This window comes from Mobula birostris, chromosome 19 (genome assembly GCF_030028105.1).
Source record: "Mobula birostris isolate sMobBir1 chromosome 19, sMobBir1.hap1, whole genome shotgun sequence".
Lineage (NCBI taxonomy): Eukaryota > Metazoa > Chordata > Chondrichthyes > Myliobatiformes > Myliobatidae > Mobula > Mobula birostris.
Genome location: NC_092388.1, coordinates 61,373,187 through 61,397,169, shown reverse-complemented (window position 1 = coordinate 61,397,169; position 23,983 = coordinate 61,373,187). Strand labels below are relative to the sequence as shown.

Sequence of the window (23,983 nt, the reverse complement as noted above, 5' to 3'; positions counted from 1 at the left end):
GTGTGCTGTTCTGATGATGGCATGGTCCGAATATGTTTGTATGTATCTATGTGGTTCTTTTACCACTACATATAGTTCATTCTTAACTAGCTCTGTGTCCAGTTTGGAAACACTGCTGGATGCACAAGGCTTTACTGGCCAAACAAGAGGACACGGTACTGCGGATGGTGGAATCTGGAAGGACTCAGTGGGTTGAGTAGGATTTGTGCTGGTTGGGGGGTGGAGGTGGGGGAATAAGAAAGACATGATGCTTCAGGTTGAAACCATGAATCAAAACTGAGGATTGATTGGGGAGATAGCCAGTATAGAGAGGAGAGTGGGAGTGGTGAGACGGCCCACCAGGTGAGGAGTGCCGAGAAAGGGTGAAGAACGATGGGAGGGGGAGGGATGGAGATGGGACAGTCAGGTGGGGACAGACAAAAAAAAACTTCAAGGGAAGTTGAGCCATGTGAGGGGCGAGAGGGTGAAAAGATAGGCTGGAGGGTGACACATAGGCTGTAATCACTGGAATCTCGTAGTGAAGGAAGGTGATAATGAGAACCATTAAGAGAGAGGTGAAGGGCAGATGGCACCAGAACCAGACAGCAGGATGCTACAGTGGGTGAAATATGTAGATAGAGGAACAGAGCCAGGAGGCGGAGGGGTTTGAAATGGATGATGGGGATCTGGTGTGTGGGGGAGGGAAGGAATGGGAAAGGGGACAAGAGAGAAAAGAGAAGTGGGGGGAGCAGAGGAGGTAAGGTTACTTGAAATTGGAAAATTCGATATTCATACCTTTGGGTTTTAGACAATTAGGGTTGCCAACTTTCTCACTCCCAAATAAGGGACAAAAGGTGGCATGCCGTGGCGGTGTGGGTGTGGTGCAGGCCCGGGATGAAGTGGCTAGCAGCTAGCAGATGGTAACAGGGACCTTTTTCAAAAGAGAGAGAGAGAAAAAAAACAACAACCCTGAATAGGTAAACAAATCCAGTATATGAACTATGTATACATATCTTCAGTATTATATATGAAATGTAACACCAAATTGTAACAGACGTGACATGAAATAACACCAAATAACCCTATCTGTATGTGCCTATAGAGTCAACATATAATCACTGCAAAAGAGAAAAGAGGGGGGGACTCACCAAGTCTACTTTTTCCATGGATATTTCTCGCTGCTCTTGACTGATTCAAGCAGTCCTTTGTCCTTTTGCACAGCCAGAGAGAAGTCCTTACATGACAAGTCACAGTTCACAGATATTTGCAGTTCATTTTTGATCAGCTCTGTGCTGCATCTGTTTCTTGAGTCTGACCATCTAATGGTCATCAGAGAGAAGATCCTCTCTATGAGGATCTGGCATTTGAGCCTGGCACACTGAGGACAAGTGAGACAATCCTGAACATGTTGATCTCAAGTTGGCTTTCCTTATGTTTTGGAAAGCTGCCACCCACTTCTCACTGGTGGATTTTGTGGTATCCTGTCCGGCTTTCTGCATTTCCTCCCGGCTAGCACAAAACTCTTCACAGAGTTGGTCCATGTTGACTGTCTCTGTCATTTTGAGGGCAGCCACCACCTGCTCCAGGTCAGTGAAGGAGAATTTCTCATAGAGGCCGATCAGTTTCAGTTTCATCATGACATTTTCTGGTGGGAAATCAAACCACTTGTCAATGTATGTAATGACAGAGTCATAGAACTTCACAAAGTCCTGTTGCTCCTTGGACCTTTGTGCTGGCACTTATCTGCCTGTCAGCTGCTTGGTCTGGTATCCAAAAAAGCTGTCCTGTTTCCGCTGAAGCATCTTCATTTTGAACTTTCGGACTTCCTCGTAAACATCTGTGATGCAGAGTTTTGTTTCCTCCAGCTTTTTTACGAGTTAGTCAAAAATACACCCTACGTTGTGGAAAAAGCACAGATAAATTTCAGTAGCTCCAGTTTTTTCTTCATCCTCAAAAATCCTCTTCAGTGCCACAGGACAGGTCTCAAGGGAACTGAAGTATGACGTAAGAGCTGGCCAGCTTTGCAGGAGGCGTTCGACAGCTGGATGAAGAGAGAGCCATTGTGTGCAAACAACGCAGAATTTCACGCCACTCAATGTCAACAAAGGCAAAAAATGAACGCAGTTCCTCTCTTCAGGAAGCAGATATTGAGAAGTGGCTGTAGACCTTTAGAACAAATGTCTCAATATCCACTGACAGCCGATCCCAGGCGTGTTTGCAGGCGTTATGAGCTGTGTGAGCTGGGCAATTAGCTTTCAGAATACAGTTGTTGGCACTGCTCAATAACTGGTAAACGGAGTGGTGTTTTCCAACGTTTACATTGGCATTATCTGCTAATATCCAAATGAACTAATGCTAATCTGCTAATCTGCTAATGAACTAATATCCAGTTCATACTTTTCCAGACAGCTCATCAGAGCTTGATGTATGCCATTTGCAGTTTCATCACTGTCTTCATAGAAGTCAAGTAACTTGCACTGCACTCCATCAGACACAGAGAAATATCTCACGCACACTGGAAACATTTTTCTATCTCCCTTGTTTGAGGCATCGGTAGCAACTGAGAAATACGTGGGCCCCGTGGGTTCACCTTCTTCTGTCGGGGACAGATCATCTATAATATCCCGCACAGTCTTTGGTCCAAAAACATTCATTGTAATCATCTCAGCTTTCGTTCTTCCCAAGTGCATCTTCTTCACAACATTTGAGTCCTTAAACAAAGCACCTTTGAGCTTAGCAAGACAGTAGGTGCTGTTGTAGCAGAGTCCGTGTTTAACCGTGTGGTACACATATGAGGCTTCACTTGCCGCAATTTTGTCATTTTCTTCAGTAGATTTCACGAAGAATGCATCAATATTGCTTGCACCTTTAGCTAGTGTGGCCTTCTTGTGCATTTCTGTGGAAGCATGCTGAGCTAGGTCATTCTCACCGCCATGGCCAATTGAGAATTCCTGACAGCATAAAGTACAGAAGACCTTTGTCGACGTCGAGTCACCGCTGACGGGCTTAACCCGCGTCTTTTTTGCTTCCCATTGCTTGTTACAGCTGCACAGTCTTTTCTTTTTTGGAGGTTTATCCATATTGACATATGCCAAATCGACCGAGCAACACTAGACGTTACTGAAACTTTTTGTTTTGTCAGGAATTGGCAAAATATAGCACACAACTGATGTGCGTAAGGGGGCCTGTGATTGGATAACAGGTGAATCACTCGTGCATGATGTCAACAGCACATGCAACACACACACACGCTGTTGTATCAGATCTAGGATCTGTCTGTAAGCGTGCCCTCTGGTGATTACAGAGTAGTATCAGTCAAATATGGGACAAGGGCAGTCCTGTATGGGACAAACCAATTTAGCCCAATATATGGGATGTCCCGGCTAATACGGGACAGTTGGCAACCCTATAGACAATCCAGCTAGAGCATATTGTAAGTTGTTCCTTGGTTTGTGCTGGCAGTGGAGATGTGGAGGAGGATACTCCTAGCCTAGCTAGTTGCACCAGATGCTAAGGCATTAGTTTCCAAATCAGGGTCCCTACACTGCAATGTTTGTCTAAAGTATAATTTCTGTGTGTTACTTTTAGCAAGCCTAAAACAAAGAACAATAAAACTGCTCCTATCTACTGTTATCGCCACCAATAACAATTTCTTTTTCTCCGTAGTATGAGGAGAGTGATGATGAAGTTGATTCTAGATTTGACACTGACGAAGAACTAGCTTACCGGCGAGATTCTGTCTACAGCTGTGTCACTTTGCCTTATTTCCACAGCTTCCTGTTTATGAAGGGTAAGAACAAATTTTCAGAAATGGTTAATATAATGTAATGGTTAGTGTAATGTACTGAACTGCACATCTGCGTTCATTGGCTAGCACAGAATTAAAAAAACTGACAAATATTGATGCATGTATCTGGCTTGACTTTGCCATGAGTTTAAGCCTCAGTCCATATCAGAATCAGGTTTAATATAGTATTTAATATGTTTCTATATTCGGGTTCTATATAGCTGTGGAGCTGTTCTGACCAATTTGAGACCTGGTTGAGTTTGGCTCTGATTCCTGTTTAAGACAATGCTGTGTTCAATGCAACAGGGAGTTGACACAGCAGTGTCCTGTGGTAATGATCTCAATAATCGGGTAATTGGATCAAAAGGGTTCAAATCAGTGCAGAGGAAGTCCCACACTGTTAGAAGTTGGTGATCCTGGATGAGATGTCAGCCAGGCCTTTGGTTATCTAAATTGTCCCATTAAGATATTTAAAGATGTTTTCCTGATGTCATAAGCAACATCACAAAGCATAACTTTGTCAGAAACTAATCAACTTCTGACTTTCAGTACACAGTGTATTCATTGATGTTCTTCAAGGATGCTCTCAAAGCCTCTTCAAAATAATACAGCAGCTCCACAACTCCTGGAGAACTCAGTCCTTCATCACAAATGCAGTGAAAGGGCATTCAAGATGGCATTGAGAAACTCGAGTTTATGCATTGTGCAACACCTCACAAATGCCCATCCTGTTGGGCAATTCCTGTTCTAACTGTGGAAAATTCTGCAGTTGGCCTCATCCACAGAACTGGAATCAAGTCATCTTTGACCCTGAGGAACAGACTAAGAAAAGATCATTGTAAATAATGACTACTTTTCAAAATTAATTCAATAGAAAGAAACACCTTTAACATGCTTCACATCCATTTGAACGCAATTACTTCACCTGGTGAAGATCATGTAACAGTAGCCTAGGTTTTGTGGAAAACTATTGGCATTTGCCATGTAACTGCAGACATTCACCCACCCAGTTATCAGCAACTTTGAAATTTCTATCTTACGGCAGAAGTTCCAAGTTTATGTCAAAGCTTCACAACTAGCTGTGCTCTATTAAACTTGTTGAGTCCAGCTATTTAAATTGATGTAAAACTTAAAATACTTGAAGGCATTAAGTTACGCCATATAAATGATATTGATTATGATAAATTTGAATGGCTTATTCAAATTAACTCCTCCTTTCTCCCCACCACCACCATCTACCCCTCATTGCCATTCTTTTTCTGAACATCTCCCTCACCTCAGCCAGCCACACACCTTTATGCTCCAACCATCATTGCTGAGAGGATGTGGTTCAAAGACGTTCTATTTTGTGCTGCAGGGGCAGCTTCTTCACTCGATTTGGTAGTGAATCTGCATCTGTTTTTCAGGAGGATTGATAAATACGTGGAAACGCCGATGGTGTGTTTTAAAGGATGAAACATTCATGTGGTTCCGTTCCAAACAAGAAGCCCTGAAACAAGGCTGGCTGAATAAAAAAGGAGGTGGCACCTCCACCCTATCAAGGCGCAACTGGAAAAGACGCTGGTTTGTGCTGAGGGAGAGCAAGCTGATGTACTTTGAGAATGACAGTGAAGAGAAGCAAAAGGGAACTATCGATATCAGATCTGCAAGGTAACATTCTTTTTACTAAAGCACCCCTGTTGGAGCTTCACACACCAAACCCAAGTAGTGGTGTTGCTCCCACACAGCAACAGTGACACGCTCAGTCCTGACCACCTGTGACCATTGCATACACCCAGTTTCTGCCTATATCTAAAAGACATGAGTTGGTGGGTTAGTTGGCCACAGTAAATTTCTTTAGTAGGAAGGTGGATGTACTAATTGAGGATAAGTGATGGGAATGATGGGGAGACTAGCATGGAATTAGTGTAAAGAGACTGTTTGATGTTTGGCCTGGATGCAGTGGACTGAAGAGTCTGTTTCCATGCTGCAGCTCTAAGTCTGTGAACTACTTCAAGTTAATGTAACTTAGCTGTTGCCTTGTTTCATCTGATTCATTCATCTAATGACAGAATTAAAATAGGCATCTAACATTTTGTTGGTACTGATCTCTACAATTCCTTTATATCTTTAGAGAAATTGTTGATAATACTGGCAAGGAGAACGGCATTAATATAGTGATAGAAGATCGTGTCTACTATCTTATTGCTGAGACGGCTGAAGAAGCCAGGTAAATGTTTTCATCATTTAGTTCAGGTGTGTTTGCTGACCTGCTACATCACTCTGGTAACACAAACACTTCTACCCATGTTCAGCTCAGTTCAGTGGGCAGGCTGCTTTCTTTGTTAAAGTCTGTTCTGTGGAATTCAAGGCTTGATCACTTTTCTTAGATCAAAAGAGCAGCTCTTCTTCAAGGGGTAAAGTCATTGAAATCCATTTATGAAATATCCTTTAAACTGACACTAGGGAAATAAACCTTGGTTCAGCACTGTCTGCTGTCTACCATCACATAATCACCCTGAATATTCTCCACAAATTTCAACATAGGCTTTGTAAATTTGTGTCAATTAGACTTTATCAAATCTGCAACTTTGTTCAACTTTTTCTAACATAGGCAGATTTTTAGTTTTTTTTAAAATTTTGAATAGATTCCAAGGAATGTACAAATCAGACGTCCTTCTCAGAGACCGTGGAGAGACTGCTTGCCAACAATGACACCCAAAATACTTAGTTATGAACTGTGACTTTTCAAAACTATGCAAGTTTTGTTGTAGTAAAATTGGTTGAGTGATGTGAAAAGTATGAACTGTTGTGAACCAGAAAGAGCTGGCTATTCCAAGAACATTTACATGTCACTACTGAAAACTTTAAACTATTTCAGTTCTGTTGGAATTTTGATTCCTGCTTCCTGCTGCTGAGCTCATGTCTATGGATGTTTTTTTTTCAATGTGCCTTTTTTATTCACTTTATTTCTTTTAGAGAAACGCTTTAGCTTGCTTAACTTATCCTCGTAGGACATGCTTTCTAATCCAGGCAACATTCTGGTAAATCTCCTCTGCATCTTCTCTAAAGACTTCCACATGATTCCAATAATGAGGAGACCAGAACTGAACACAATATTCCAAGCAACAGGAATTCTGCAGATGCTGGAAGTTCAAGCAACATACATAAAAGTTGCTGGTGAACGCAGCAGGCCAGGCAGCATCTCTAGGAAGAGGTGCAGTCGACGTTTCAGGCCGAGACCCTTCATCAGGAATAGTCCAAGTGTGGTCAAACCAGGGTTTTATAGAGCTACAACATTACCGTATGGTTCTTGAACTTAATCCCCTGAATAATGAAGGAAATGCACTATATCCTGCCTTAACAGTCCTATCAACTTGTGCTGAAACTTTGAGGCTCCTATGGTTGTGGACCCCAAGATCCCTATGTTCATCTCCACACTGCTGTATTCCACCTACAAATTTGACATTCCAAAGTGAATTACTTCATACTTTTCTGGATTGAGCTCCAACTGCCCCTTCTCAGCCCAGTTCTGCATCCTGTCAATGTCCCTTTGTAACATATGACAGCCTTCTAAACTATCCACAATACATCCAACCTTCATGTCATTTGCACACTTACTAACCCACCCTTACACTTCCAAATCCAAATCTTTTATAACCAATGCAATACCCTTTCCTCTCCCTCCTTTCCTTTGTGGATTCTCCCATTTCATCAGCCTTCTCCATCCTTCTCTACCCTTCACTTCCTATTGTCCTTTCCTTTCTCTTTAAAGGTCTATTCTAGTCCTTGTGAGTCTCCTCCAGTCCTTCCTCATCAATCTTCTTTGATCAAACATTTTCTGCTTTCCCACCTTCTCAATCCTGACCTCATTTTCTTCCTTTCAAACCACTCTTTCCCTTTATACACTCTCTAGCTTTTGCTTTACACCTACTCCCAACTTAGTCCTCACTTTCTCTTCTTTATTGTTTCTTCTCTGTTCCCTACTTCTGATTCCCTCACCTCACTTTGTCTCTGCACTTTTTCCTCCATTCCCCACTTCACCCTGCATTCCCTCTCCCTCTCCCTCTCCCTCCCCCTCCCCCTCCCCCAGCTAGTAGAATAAAGAATTTCATCCTTTCAATGATTTAAATAAAATCCAACTTTCTTTTCATTGGATTAATAGGTGGACATTTTCACCATTGGAAAGAGCGGGAGAGTTGAGGGAGCAGGAATTGGGCAGAGTGTGGGGGAATTGAGAGGGATCTCCTCGTTAATGTTTCTTCCCCCTTTTCTTGGTGCAGTCAATGGTTTAGTATCCTTAGCCAAGTTCATGGATCAACTGAGCAAGAGATTAGAGAGATGCATGACGAGCAAGCCAACCCACATAATGCAGTGGTAAGTTACTGTTGACAACCAGCATGTCTTCTGTACTGGGCTTTGTGTTGTAAGGATCAGTAACCAGTATCACGTTATGAGTGAAATGTCAGCTTTCACTATATATTGCAATGACATAAAGATTCTCTTGGTTATTTATTTTTGCATGATTGTAAAGCTGATTTAATAAATTTATATGTACACTTTCAAGAGAATTGTAGACTTGACATATTGACACAGAACTCTACACATTGCTCTGTAGGAAAACGTGAAGACGCAGGAGACTGCAGGTGGTGGAATATGAAGCAAAAACCAAACTGCTAGGAAACTCAGCAGGTCAGGCAGCTGGTAGGGGTGGCTGAGGAATGGACAATTAATGTTTCGAGTTGAGACTGAGTCCAGCTGAAAGTTCTCAACCTGAAATGTCAGCCTTCCATTTCCCTCCACAGATGCAGCCTGACCTGTTCAGCTCCTCCTGCAATTTTGTGTTTTGTACTACCCTTTTGTTGCTCTTACAGAAAGTCTGGGATCCTATTCCCAGCTGTTATTAACTCTTCAGGTTAGAGCACAAGAAATTATCATTCCACCCATTAAAATTAATGCACATTGAATCAGTTTATGACAGAACCTCCACCTTCTCTTCAAATCCCCATTGTGGTCAAGGGGGATAGTATCAACCATAATTGAATGGTGGAACAGGCTCCAGCAGCCAAATGACCCACTGATCCTACTTTCAGGTGTTTACCACCCTGCCCAGTCACACAGGCTGCCTTTGCAGACACATTAAGTTCTTCACACAACTCGTGTTCCCACTTGGTTTTCTACATATAGGTACCAATAACAGAGGTAGGAAAAGGGGAGAGGGCCTGAAAGGAGAATATAGAGAGTCAGGAAGGGAGTTGAGAAAAAGGACCGCAAAGGTAGTAATCTCGGGATTACTGTCTGTGCTACGCGACAGTGAGAATAGGAATGCAGTGAGGTGGAGGATAAATGTGTGGCTGAGGGATTGGAGCAGGGGACAAGGATTCAAGTTTTGGATCATTGGGACCTCTTTTGGCGCAGGTGTGACCTGTACAAAAAGAACGGGTTACACTTGAATCCTAGGGGGAACCAATATCCTGGCAGGGAGATTTGTGAGGGCTACTGAGGTGACTTTAAACTAGAATGGTTGGGGAGTGGGAATCAAATTAAAGAGACGAGGAGAGAGGAGGTTAGTTCACAAATAGAGAAAGCAGGTAGACAGTGTGTGAAGGAGGATAGGCAAGGGACAGAGATCAGGAGCACTCAGACCGAAGATGTAGGGGAGAAGGAAGGAGAAGATAATAAAGTTGTTTGCTCTGTTAAGGATAAACAGAGAGTAGGAGGTGGAGAGTTTCTTAAATGCATCTATTTTAATGCTAGGAGCATTGTAAGAAAGGTGGATGAGCTTAGAGCACGAATTGATACCTGGAAATATGATGTTGTAGCTATTAGTGAAACGTGGTTGCAGGAGGGGTGTGATTGGCAACTAAATATTCCAGGATTTCGTTGCTTCAGGTGTGGTAGAATAGGAGGGGCAAGAGGGGGAGGTGTTGCATTGCTTGTCAGAGAAAATATAACAACGGTGCTCTAGCAGGATAGATTAGTGAACTCGTCTAGGGAGGCTATTTGGGTGGAATTGAGGAATAGGAAAGGTGTTGTGAGGCTTATAGGGGTGTAGCTATTTGTGCGTGGAAGGTCATGTTTGACAAATCTTATTGAATTTTTTGATGAGGTTACTAAGAAAGTTGACAAGGGTAAAGCGGTGGATGTTGTCTATATGGACTTCAGTAAGGCCTTTGACAAGGTTCCGCACGGAAGGTTCAATCGTTAGGCATTAATATCGAAGTAGTAAAATGGATTCAGCAGGGGCTAGGTGGGAGACGCCAGAGAGTAGTGGTGGATAACTGTGTGTCAGATTGGAGGCCGGTGTCTAGTGGTGTGCCTCAGGGATCTGTACTGGGTCCAATGTTGTTTGTCATATACATTAATGATCTGGATGATGGGGTGGTAAATTGGATGAGTAAGTATGCAGATGATACTAAGATAGGTGGCGTGGCTAATGAAGTAGGTTTTCAAAGCTTGCAGAGAGATTTAGGCCAGTTAGAAGAGTGGGCTGAAAGATGGCAGATGGAGTTTAATGCTGAAAAATGTGAGGTGCCTCATTTTGGTAGGAATAATCAAAATAGGACATACATGGTAAATGGTAGGGCATTGGAGAACGCAGTAGAACAGAGGGATCTAGAAATAATGATGCATAGTTCCCTGAAGGTGGAGTCTCATGTGGATAGGATGGTGAAGAAAGCTTTTGGTATGCTGGCCTTTATTAATCAGAGCATTGAGTATAGGAGTTGGGATGTAATGTTGAAATTGTATAAGGCGTTGGTAAGGCCAAATTTGGAGTATTGTGTACAGTTCTGGTCACCGAATGATAGGAAAGATGTCAATAAAATTGAGAGAGTACAGAAGAGATTTACTAAAATGTTGTCTGGGTTTCATCTCCTAAGTTACAGAGAAAGGTTGAACTAGTTAGGTCTTTATTCTTTGGAGCGTAGAAGGTTGAGGGGGGACTTGATAGAGGTGTTTAAAATTATGAGGGGGATTGATAGAGTTGACATGGATAGGCTTTTTCCATTGAGAGTGGGGAGACTCAAACAAGAGGACATGAGTTGAGAGTTAAAGGGCAAAAGTTTAGGGTAACATGAGGAGGAACTTCTTTACTCAGAGTGGTAGCTGTGTGGAACGAGCTTCCTGCAGAAGTGGTTGAGGCAGGTTTGATGTTGTCGTTTAAAGTTAAATTGGGTAGATATATGGACAGGGAAGGAATGGAGGGTTATGGGCTGAGTGCAGGTCGGTGGGACTAGGTGAGAGTAAGAGTTTGGCACGGACTTGAAGGGCCGAGATGGCCCGTTTCCGTGCTGTAAGTGTTATATGTTTATATGATTATCTGCAAGTGCAACCAAGCACAAGTCACAGATTGTTTCATAATGAGTAATCTACACCAACAGTAGTGCATTTAAATGTGTTTAATATTATTGTTATTGACAAGTAGTTTAACTAAAACTGTCTTGACTGTAATGTACATAATTACAGGCAACTGCTGTATTACAGAGATGTTGTGTCCCAAGAAATTGATATGTTACTGTAAAGCCATGTTATCTGTGCATGCATGAAGAAAGTTAAAAACACAAATTTGTATTGATTTAATTTTTCACATAAATTGATGAAAATTTTATTCCGTATCCCAGATTTTTGGGTAATGATTTTTGAATTCTGTAATGGTGTATTTCCACAGCTATAACACAGCTGTTACGCAACCTGTGCTTAGTGATTTTTGATATTAATCATTAAAAAAAAGTTGAATTTACCGGTATGAAAAGCCAGAATCAATTTGTCAACATTTAATTTAAAATGTTTGTCTCTTACTGTCTCTATAGGGCACATTGGATGTGGGTCTCATTGATTCAGTCTGTGCTTCGGATAGTCCTGACAGGTAATGTTTGAGTTTTTTCAAACAATGTATTTTCAGAGATCCATTAGACTTTGAACTTACAGCACTGTGTCTAATAATTCCCCATGCGGGGGAGACCAACTACACTATTTTTAACAAATACATAAAGATTCTTGTACATGTGTAAAATTTCATGAATGCTGGCTCAATGTTGGTGTCTTTGCTGTATTTAGAATGTATGTACATTAATATACACATACAGTTGTAAGAAAATGTTTGTGAACCCTTTGCAATTACCTGGTTTTCTGCCTTAATTACTCATAAAATGTGGTCTTCATCTAAGTCACAGTAACAGACAAACACAATCTGCCTAAACTAATAACACACAAACAATTGTACTACTTCTCATTAATACTGAATACACCATTTAAACAATCACAGTCTAGGTTCAAAAAAGGATGTGAGCCTCTGGGGTAATGTCTTCTACAAAGGCTATTGGAGTCGGTTGTTCCAATCAATGAGATGAGATTGGAGGTGTGGGTTGTAGAGGTGCCCTACCCGATAAAAAAGACACACAAACTCCAAGTTACTGACACAGCCTGCTCTTCTCAAGAAAGATCTGTTTATGTGCACCATGCCTCAATCGAAACAACTTTCAGCCGACCTAGGAAGAAGAATTGTAGAGATGCATGAAGCCGGAAAGGGCTACAAAAGCATTTCTAAAGAGCTGACTGTTCATCAGTCCACAGTAAAAGAAATTATCTACAAATTGAAGAAGTTCAGTACTGTTGCTAATCTCCCTAGGACTGGGCATCCTGCAAAGATCACACCAAGGCTATAACCTGCATTGCTGAAGGAGCTGAAAAAGAACCCAAGGTTAACAGCAAAAGGCCCGCAGAAATCTCTAGAACTTGCTGAAGTCTCTGTTTCTGTCCACTATATGAAAAACACTGAACAACAATGGTGTTCACGGAAGAACACCAGTGCTCTCCAAAAAACATCATTGCTGCATTTCTCCAGTTTGCAAAAGACTGGCTGGATATTCCACAACATTCCTCGGACAAAGTTGAATTTCTTGACAGAAATGTATAGTGCTATGTTTAGAGAAAAAAGGGCACTGCACACCAACACCAAAACCTCATCCCAACTGTGAAGCATGGTGGAAAGAGCATCATGATTTGGAACTGTTTTGCTACCCCGGAGCCAGGACAGCTTGTAATCATTGAGGGAACAATGAATTCAAGATTGTATCAGGACATTTTGCAGGAGAATGTCAAGGTAGCAGTCCGTCAACTGAAGCTTAATAGAAGTTGGATGATGTTAGAAGAGAATGATCTGAAAGACAAGAGTAAATCAAAAACAATGGTTTAAAAAGAAGAAAGTTTGTGTTTTGGGATGGCCAAGTTTGAGTCCAGGCCGAAACTGAGATGCTATAACATAGAGCTGTTCATGCAAGATATCCCAAAAGTATTGATGAACTGAAACAGTTTTGTATGGAGGAACGACCTAAGATTTCTAGTCACCATTGTACCGTTCAGCAGCTACAGGAAACATTTGGTGGAAGTTATTGCTGCTGAAGGAGGTTTTACCAGTTATTAAATACAAGGGTTTACACACTTTTTCCAGCCTGGACTGTGAATGATTAAACAATGTGTTTAATAAAGATGTGGAAAGTACAATTGTTTGTGTGTTATTAGTTTAGGTAGATTTCGTTTGTCTATTATTGCAACTTAGATGAAGATCAGACCACATTTTATGAGTAATTAATGCAGAAAACCAGATAATCGCAAAGGGTTCACAAACTTTTTCTTACAGCTGCACATACACACAAACACATTATATACCCAGATTTCTTCATCATGGTCTTTTTCAGAAGCATGGTTTCCAAATTGAAAAATAACATTAAACAGAAGAGGGAAAGAGTTAAATCAATGAAACAGCAAAATGAATGAATTATAAACCCAAGAGATTTTGTAGGTGCTGGAAATCCAGAGCAACACACACACAAAATGCTGGAGGAACTCAGCAGATCAGGCAGCATCTTTGGAAACAAATAAACAGTTGAAGTTTTGGCTGAACCTTTTCATCAGGACTGGAAAGGAAGGGGTAAGATGGTAGAATAAGAAGGTGGGAGGAGGAGGAGGAGGATAAGCTGGAAGGTGAAAAGTGAAGCCGTGTGGGTGGAATAGGGAGATGATGGGTGGAAAAGGCAAGGGGCTGGAGAAGGAGGAATCTGATAGGAGGAGGAGGAGGATGGACCATGGGAAGAAAGGGAAGGAGGAGGATCACCATGATGAGGTGATAGGCAGGTGAGAAGAGGTAGGAAGCCAGAGTGGGGAAATGCAGAGGAGTGAAGGGAAGAAAAATAAATTATTGGGAACAGAAACTGATATTCATGACATCAGTTTTGGAGGTTACCCAGAAGGAATATGAAGTGTTGCTCCTCAGCCCTGAGAGGGCCTCATCATGACAGAAGAGGGGGCCATAGGCATGTCAGAATGGGAATGGGGATAGGAATTAAAATGCCTGGTGGCAGGAAAAAAACACTTTTGGCAGATGAAGTGGAGGTCCTCCACAAAAACGGTCCCCAATTTATGTCTGGTCTCAGCAATGCAGAGGAGTCCACATTGGAAACACCAGATACAGTAGATGATCCCAACAGATTCACGGGGGAAGTGTTGCCTCGTCTGGAAGGACTGAATGGAGGTGAGGGAGAAGGAGGGCTGTAGCATTTCTGCCACTTGCAGGTATATGTGCGTGTGCACTTCCTCCGTACATCCTTCACCACTAATCTCCCATCTGGCATGTATCCCTGCAAACGACAGAAATGCTAGGCCTGCCCATTCACCTCCTCCCTCACCTTCATTCAGTCCTCCTAGGTGAGCCAACTCTTTACCTGCAAATCTTTTAGTGTTGTCTGCTGTATCTGGTGCTCCCAATACAACCTCGTCTACACTGGTGAGACTCAAGGTAAGTGTAGGTGCAAGGCTCCCTCCTCTGCCACAATGAGGCCACTCTCAGGGTGGAGGAGCAACACTTCATGTTCCATCTAGGTAGCCTCCAACTTGATGGCATGAACATCAATTTCTGCATTTTCTGGTATTTTTTTCCACTCTCACTTCTTCAATTCCATACTCTTAACCTATTTTCCTCACCTGCCTATCAACTCCCCCTGGTGCCCCTCCTCCTTCCCATGGTCCACACTCCTCTCCCATCAGATTCCTTTTCTAATCATTTGCCTTTTCCTCCTATCACCTTCCAGCTTCTTACTTCATCCCCCTTACCCCTCCCCACCTGTCTTCACCTATCACCATCCAGCTTGTCCTCGTTCCCTACCCCCTCACCTTTCTATTCTGACACCTCCCCCCTTCCTTTCCAGTTGTCATGAAGGGCCTTGGCCCGAAATGTTGACTGTTTGTTCACTTCCCAGATGATGCCTGAGCTGCTGAGTTCCTCCAGTGTTTTATCGATGTATTTATATCTGCTAGACCGCTGTGTTGTTTTAATTAGGTATATTGTCCATTCACCTCATGCATAATTCATACATCTTTTGTGTTTGTAGACCCAACTCATTTGTGATTATCACAGCAAACCGCATCTTGCACTGTAATGCAGATACACCAGAGGAGATGCATCATTGGATAACCTTACTGCAGAGAGTGAAGGGAGACACCAGAGTAGAGGGACAGGAGTTCATTGTCAGAGGTAAGAAGGTGGATGGACAGGTAATGGTACAGAGTACTTGCTGTTGTCAATCTGGTCAAACCTGATTTCCTTTTTTGCTGTGCCTAATTCTCCCTGTTAATGGGGTTCAGCGCCCATCACCCATGTTTTCTGGGAATGTTTAACATCTGCATTATGCTGCTGTCACAATTTTACAGTCAGTAAGAGCTTTGCCAGGGGAATGGGAATCAGGATGCAGCATAGGGAAGGAGAGATAATGTTCCCAGAAGATTGGGATAGCATTAGAATACAAAATAGTGCAGTATTAAATTGGCCTAGTAGTTGAAGAGAGAATACAAGATGATTTCGTGGATCTTCACAAAACATGGTAAAACACTTTTTGAGCTAAGTCCCAAAAGCCATGTTGGATCATATAGAAACACAGAAAACCTACAGCACAATACAGGCCCTTTGGCCCACAATGCTGTGCCAAACCTGTACTTACTCTAGAAATTACCTCAGGTTACCCATAGCCCTCTATTTTACTAAGCTCCATGTACCTATCCAGGAGTCTCTTAGAAGACCCTATCGTATCCACTTCTACCACCCTCACCAGCAGGCCATTTCACACACTCATCAACCTCTGTAAAAAAAAAAAAACAACAACTTACCCCTGACATCCCCTCTGTACGTACTTCCAAGCACCTTCCAACTGTGCCCTCTTGTGTTAGCCATTTCAGCCCTGGGAAACAGCCTCTGACTATCCACACGATCGATGCCTCTCATCAACTTGTACACCTCTCATCCTCTGACACTCCATTGATAACAGAGGCCTCAGCAAATCAAGACAGGAATAGGTACTAACAGTTCAGAATCAGAATCAGGTTTATTATCACTGGCACGTGACGTGAAATTTGCTAACTTAGCTGCAGCAGTTCAATGCATTATATAATCTAGCAGAGAGAAAAAAAAATACAGCCGGTCCTCCGTATCCGTGGGTTCCGCATCCACGGATTCAACCAACCGCAGATTGGGATCGAAAAAGAAAAGGAAGTTCTCTCTCCAGCACTCGTTGTTTGAGCACAGATCCTGGCATGAGTATTATTGAGCCTCCTCCAAAGTGTCCTTATTCCCTAAACAATACAGTGTAACAACTATTTACATAGCATTTCCATTGTATAAGTACTGTAATCTAGAGGTGATTAAAAGTATTACTCGTTGTTTGAGCATTGTTCGCCTCGCGTCTCGTTCGTTCGCTACTTGTGTTGTGAGCGAGGGGAAGGAGTTTAAGGCTAGTAAGGGATGGCTGGCTGGCTATGTAAAGCGCTACAGCCTCAAGAACTTAAAGATCAGGGGAGAATCGGCATCCGCTGATACCGAGGCAGCATCAGCGTTCCCAGAAGAGCTACGATGGTTGTGTCTGTACTGAACATGTACAGACTTTATTTTCTTGTCATTATTCCCTAAACAGTACAATATAACAACTATTTACATAGCATTTACATTGTATTAGGTATTATAAGTAATCTAGAGATGGTTTAAAGTATACGGGAGGATGTGCATAGGTTATATGCAAATACTACGCCATTTTATATGAGGAACTTGAGCATCCGCGGAATTTGGTATGCGCGGGAGGTCCTGAAACCAAAGCCCCACGGATACCGAGGGCCAACTGTAATAATAATAAATAAACAAGTAAATCAATTACGTATATTGAATAGATTAAAAAACATGCAAAAACAGAAATACCGTATATTTTTTTTTTAAAAGTGAGGTCATGTCCAAAGATTCAATGTCCATTTAGGAATCAGATGGCCAAGAGGAAGAAGTTGTTCCTGAATCGCTGAGTGTGTGCCTTCAGATTCTGTACCTCCTACCTGATGGTAACAGTGAGAAAAGGGCATGCCCTGGGTGCTGGAGGTCCTTAATAATGAACGCTGCCTTTCTGAGACACTGCTACCTAAAGATGTCCTGGGTACTTTGTAGGCTAGTGCCCAAGATGGAACTGAATAGATTTATAACCTTCTGCAGCTTCTTTCGGTCCTGTGCAGTAGCCCCTCCATACCAGACAGTGATGCAGCTTGTCAGAATGCTCTCCACAGTACAACTATAGAAGTTTTTGAGTTCCCAGAATGCTGGAAAGATATCGCATCTCAGAAGGTTTAAGGCAGAATATTGTTGGCTGGAGTTGAGAGTGCCATTGTTCAATTATAGTCATTAGTTCAATTATTGTTCAATTACAGTTATTCAGTTAGAGTCCTGTCTTCTCAGCAAAACAGGACCCTACCCGATCAGCCCCTGCCCTTCCACATATACACAAATCCTCTCCCATATGCTTTTCTTCAACAACATCCATACAACTGACATAAGGTTCGTCAACCTGTAATCACTTGGCTTATCCCTGATGCCTTAATTAAAGGAACGACATTAGCTATCGTCCAGTGTTTTAGCACCTCACCCATGGCTAATGAAGATCCACAACTTTCATTCAAGGCCACAGCTTTCTCCACTTTTGCTTATTGTAGCCTGGGATAGATTCCTTTGGGCCCTGGAGATTTATCAACATGGCTATGTACCAGCTGAGTTGCCTCAGTTAGTCACATGTGACCATAAATAAGTAGAGGGGAGGATAAACGTGGTCTATGAAATCCAAGTGTTCCCTTCCCTACATTATGTTTCCTACTAACACGAGGCTTCTCGAGGCACTGGAAAGATACCACCATGCAAACTCCAGAAACTCCTCTCAATTCACTGGAAGAAGAAGCATATCAATGATGGTGTCACCCTTCAAGCCAACACCCCAGTTCTAATGTCCTAGCTGCACTCAGTGAACTGCTTTGAGCTGGCCGTGTTCCTCATATGCCTGACTCCAGACCCCTGAGAGAGATGCTGTATTTCAGATTCTGTCGTGGGAGATATCGGCAGGCAGACAGAGGAAAAATGCAAGGATGTGCTCAAAGTCTCTTTGAAGGGCAACAATCAGCAATCTCTGGTCCATAGTATTCAAAGTGGAGAACTTCAAGACTATGTATCAGGAGCAGACAGAGGCCCTATGAAAGTGTCAGAAGACAGATGCCACATCACACCATCAGGCACAGCCTGCTACATCTGTGGAAGAGACTGCACTTCCCACATTAGCCTCATTAGTCACATGAGAACTCTCAGAACCGAGTGGAAGTTGGTCACTCCTGATCTCAGAAAAAGAGAGCAGCAATGATTTTTTAAAAAAAATCCTTAAAACTTGCACTGCTTTTTGGCTGAAAGATACATCACCTGTATTGTAAAAGAACTACTCCTTCCATTAACCATACTTGGGGCATTTACTTCAAGCATCACATAAGATACTTTTCATCTGTTGCACTGAACCAAAATATAATGCTGAAGGAGAAAGTTAATTTGCAAGAAATTAATGGTTTCTTATTGGTTAGTTTGTAATGAGTTCACAATGTTAGACTACTATTTTGTGATATACTTCCAGTTTTTGAAGCTAATTATGGTCCCTGGAGTTTACCACTGTTGATGGTTTGTAGATTGTTAATGATAGTTAATTGACCACAGGGTGGATGAGCTGTAGAATCTGAAGGTAGCAAATAAGGTTGTCGAGAGACAAAAATGAGACTTGTATGTGATTAGCGTAAATTGTGCGTGATGGACAGGCCAGGTTGAAGGGCCTGTTTTCATTATCAATTACCACTGACTGTAGGACTCGTATCTGTTCTCTATCTGCTTTGTATTCTGTATTGCAGATTTATGATTATTATGGTAACTAGTTTCATGAGTGGGAGCATAGTAAAAGCAAAGGGAATAAGTTATGTACTCTTGCTTATTTTGGGGCAGTTTGTAGCTTGGGACTGGCGAAAGTTGTATCTTTCACTGACTGCTGAGGTAACACTTAATTTTATGTTTGCTAATTGCGAATAAAGGATTGAATAAAAGATTCGACTCTGGAACAACCATTTCATTGGAGCTGAGGGCATGTCACGCAAGTACAGCAACCCCATAGGGTCGCAGGCTAGCCGCAATTGTATTGTTTTTGGATTGGTTTTGCTGCTGCTACGCTGAGTTTTTGCAAGGTCCTTTTCTACCTGATGAGCTGTGATTGTGAAAATCTATCATTGTCTTTCTGCACTTTGGAAGGGTGGCTACATAAAGAAGTGAAGAATGGTGGGAAGGGCAACTCTCTGAAGCTGAAGAAGCGTTGGTTTGTGCTGACCTATAATTCACTGGACTACTACAAGAGCTGTGAGAAGAACATGACCAAGCTGGGGACCCTGGTTCTGAACAGTCTCTGCTCGGTTGTGCAGCCTGATGAGAGGTTTTTTAAAGAAACTGGTAGGTCCCAAGTCCTTATGTGACTATAATTTTAATACTGGCGTTTCAGCGGATTCAGCCAAATCCATGTGATGAGTGTTGCCACACCTTAAGCTATATGTGTAGGTATGTTTATAAGATCAGTAGATAACGATAACAGAATGATTGCATCCCAAAACTGATCACCATAAGCACAGCAGTAGTTCAAGTAGAGATGTTTTGTAATCCTGTTCATGTCTCAGGAGGCTGGTGCGATTAGAACAGTGGTCCTCAACCACCGGGCCGCAAAGCATGTGCTACCAGGCCGCAAGGAAACGATATGAGTCAGCTGCACCTGTCACGCACTTTTGAACTGGAACATAGGGTTGCCAGCTGTCCTGTATTTGCCAGGACATCCCGTATATTGGGCTAAATTTGTTTGTCCCATACGGGACCGCCCTTGTCCCGTATTTCCCCCGCTAAGGTAGAGTGTTCCTATGAAACCTTTCGTGCTGAAATGGCGTAAAGCGAAGAAGCAATTACCATTAATTTATATGGGAAAAAAATTTTGAGCGTTCCCAGACCCAAAAAAATAACCTACTAAATCATACCAAGTAACACATAAAACCTAAAATAACTCTAACATATAGTAAAAGCATTAATGATATGATAAATACACAGCCTATATAAAGTAGAAATAATGTAAGTACAGTGTAGTCGGGAAGATTAAGCCAAAACCAATTTGTGGAGAAAAAAATCGATGCATGCGCACATCACATATGTGCACGTCACCCATATGCACACAGGTGCCCGCGCAAGGCTTCATGGTCATGGTAGTCAAAATGTTGGTGAATGCAGCAGGGCAGGCAGCATCTATAGGAAGAGGTACAGTCGATGTTCTGGGCCGGGACCCTTCGTCAGGATTTGACTGCTACTTTTGTCCCTTATTTGGGAGTGAGAAAGTTGGCAGCCCCCCCCGGGTTGGCCGGTCCGCAAGAATATTGTCGATATTAAACCAGTCCGTGGTGCGAAAAAGGTTGGGGACCCCTGGATTAGAACATCAGCTTCACACTGTGAATCTCCATCCATTCCAAAGCAGAATGAAAAGTGATAGGATAAAAAAAACTCAATCATCAGTTGAGTTCAAATTCCTTCTGTGTCTCAGTATTACTTGGGTTCTGCTTGTTAATACCTTTTTTAATCCAGTGTACCGAAATAGGTTTTGCCCACACTATGCACCAGGATACCAGATCAGGCCCACAACATCAACAGCTTGATAGCTTGCTGTGCTGAAGTTCATAATCCATATCATGTAAATTTTATCACTTCAGAATCTAGCTTGTTTGGTTATCCAGATATAAAGCATAGGCCAATCCCAATGTGAATTGTTACCATGTACATGGGGTCAAGTGGGTGGAGGTGTTGAGCTCCAAAGAAATATCACAATTTTCGGTGACACAAAATCTGTGCATGCATCACGAAGTGTGAGCTGAAAACAAATTGTGTAATTATTTACTTTTTTCACATCTATTCTGTAAAAGCGAGTTTAATTCTTTATCTTAAATTTTTGGAGGTGACGAGTTGTGAATTCTGTTTAAAAAAAAAAAAAAAAAATTGATTTTCCATAACTCGAAGGTCATAACATGGGGGTCACCTTTAATTTTTATAAAATTTCAAACAGTTTTACCTTTGTTGTACTTTCTCTGTTAATAACACATTTGGTTGTGAATTGCAAGGTTACTGGAGCACTACGATATATGGCCGTAAGCATTGCTACCGTCTTTACTCAAAGCTGTTGAATGAGGTAACCAGGTGGACAAATGCCATCCAGAATGTTATTGACACTAAACCACCTATCGACACACCCACACAGCAACTTATTCAGGATATCAAGGTAAAAAAATGTCTGAAGCATCAATGAATCGAATTGTATCTTAATGAAACAGCTTGCTCCTTAATGTTAAAGCAGGTGTGATAAATATTGTATAATATGTACAGCGGTAGCACCACTTAAGTTTTGACCTGTCCAATCTTGAGTTATGGCACTGAATGTCATTACTGTGTGTGATTAAAACCATTGAGTACAATTCCTTAATTGTTCCCATTGGCCATGTCTGCTAAAAGGAGGGCTAATGAGGCATTTTCAAATCAGTTAATGGTGTTGCACATGGATGATCCAACTCCGCAGACTCTCAGCCACCCTGGTTACCTCCATAGACCACTCCAAACCCAGAGTGCAGGGGTGAAGGTGTCACCCTCCTGCTGATCTTGGGTAACAGAGAGCAGTGGTCTCCGAGCTGTTTCAATAGGTGAACATGGGTTTTTTTGGTCCGCAGCAGAGGGCTGCAGTGTGGACAGCAACGGTACCAGTGTGGTTGTTGGACGGGCCGATCACGCTGATTCGGATTGCCAGGCCATTTGCACAGGTGGACATTTCCCAGAATGTTCAGTCGATAGTGATCAGTAAGAAGAGCCCCATCGATGCTTGAGTTAGTTTTACTGCCACAGTCCAGATCGACGAAGCAGTAATTTAAGGATTGAGCTGCGGAATTTTTCTGCTTGTGGTACAGCCACATAAATTGGAGCAAAAGTGGTGGTTCAGTCCCTCCAGCCTGCAGCTGGCTGAATGGCCCCAGATTTACCATCCCAGCAGAGGTCTTACTTGACCTATGATTTAATTGTCTGCTGACGTTTGTGCAGGCAGACTTCCAAACCGCTGTGTCTGTCCAGAATTTATTCAATTATCCCAGTGGCTAACCCACCGCACTGTGTGGCTCTTGCCCCCCTAGTCAATGTGATTTGTTTCTCTGTCCTGCAAACACTTATCACCTTGGAGACCCCAAGTGGATCACTTTTTGAAAAAGAAAGTCTCTGAGGCAATACAAATTTGGCCTGTGCATCTGTACGTAAACATTTTAAACCCAAGTGTTCTATAAGTGGATTCGTACCACTTATTCCAAAACCACATAATCTGGTGTATGAGTTGTTCTCAGGAACTTCAGTTTTTGAAAGACTTTTCTTGGCTCTTCTTGGTTTTCTTTTGGTCTTGATAGTGGAAAATTTAACTGAAATTTTGAACTGCAAATTATTCCATTAACTTTTTCATTGCTTCAGGTTTAGTGAAATGGTGCCTGGAGCAGGCTGCCAGGGATTGTGGTGGAAGCAGTCAGATGGTACCTTTTAAAAGGCTTTTATATATGCAGGAAATGGACAACGTTTAGGCGAAAGGGGTTTAGTTTAATTTGGCATCATGTTTGACACAGATATCGGGAACTGTTTCTGTGGTGTACTCTCTTATGTTCTATAAAATAGGAGGAAACGCAGAACAAGCATTCTGTTCTACCAAGTTTATCCTTGCTGGACAATGCCACTGATTATATAGGTTTTAATTTTTGCCATATCCCATCTTTTTAAACTCATCCCAAACATATGCAGCAAGTCAGCTGAACAGTGGCTTTCACTGCTATGAGTTATTCTGGCCAGAATTTAATGTGCTATTTAGCATGAGTCCTAAACAGAGCTTTATGCTTCCTCTTCATCCCTCATCATCAGCAAATTTGGAATGTAAATATTGCTCTTCCTGTTTCAAACAAAACATTTCAACATCTAGTGGAACACCTTGTGGTCCCACATTCTATGCCTGAAGCTCTACCTGGCAGTAGTACCAGGGATACAACAGTGCTGTTGCATCCTGAGTACAAGGCTCCAAGATGCTAAGTGCCTCATGTGGTTGACCGTAGCATCAGTTACCTGATGTGATTTTTGAGCAACTGGAAAAAGGAACTTAATTCTATCTCTATTCTGTGTTTTAGGAAAACTGCTTGAATATTGAAGTTGTGGAACAAATCTACAAAAGGAACCCGATCTTACGATACACGCACCATCCTTTGCATTCCCCACTTCTTCCACTACCTTATGGAGACATCAATCTGAATTGTAAGTTTACAAAAAATTAAAATGCCCACAGCAGTTCTATGGTTTCCATTTACTACATAATTTCAGTGTAATGAAACATCCCAAATATCAAATAAAATTTGACACCAAGCCATATAGTACTCTATTCAAAAAGGATCAAATTGGAAAACAGGAAATGCTGAAAGTGCAGGAATGTAGAGAAGCTCAGGGATGGGTTGGAGGGATTCTAGAGTGCATAACTCTGATGTACAAAAAGCTGCAACTGGAAGATTGCAGAAACCTGTGTGTGTTTTAAGATTGAAGGAGGTTCCAGATATGGAAGAAGCGGAGGTCATGGAAGGAATTGAAAATGAGGCTGAAACTGATAAAATTTGCGGCATCAGTAGGTCTGGAGCTAATATATGTCACTGAGTCCTGGGGTTAAGGATGAAAATGGACTTCATTCTTTGGGATATGGGCTGCAGAGGTCTGACTGGTAAGGAAAGGTCAGTCAGCAAAACACTAATAGTTAAATCTAAAAGTAGCAAACACGAGTGAAGTTCTCA

The 23,983-nt window shown here is 42.1% G+C and overlaps 1 protein-coding gene across 1 annotated transcript in view; it reads left to right on the top strand.

The window, feature by feature from the left end:
* Positions 1–23,983, top strand: part of myo10 (myosin X) — a 292,275-nt gene that overhangs the window by 254,810 nt on the left and 13,482 nt on the right. Inside the window, exons 26-34 of the mRNA XM_072283726.1 lie at positions 3,646–3,769; positions 5,173–5,416; positions 5,880–5,975; positions 8,029–8,122; positions 11,557–11,612; positions 15,133–15,275; positions 19,371–19,565; positions 21,260–21,417; positions 23,336–23,459. Coding sequence (XP_072139827.1) covers positions 3,646–3,769; positions 5,173–5,416; positions 5,880–5,975; positions 8,029–8,122; positions 11,557–11,612; positions 15,133–15,275; positions 19,371–19,565; positions 21,260–21,417; positions 23,336–23,459 — 1,234 coding nt within the window. The remainder of the gene's footprint in view (positions 1–3,645; positions 3,770–5,172; positions 5,417–5,879; positions 5,976–8,028; positions 8,123–11,556; positions 11,613–15,132; positions 15,276–19,370; positions 19,566–21,259; positions 21,418–23,335; positions 23,460–23,983) is intronic.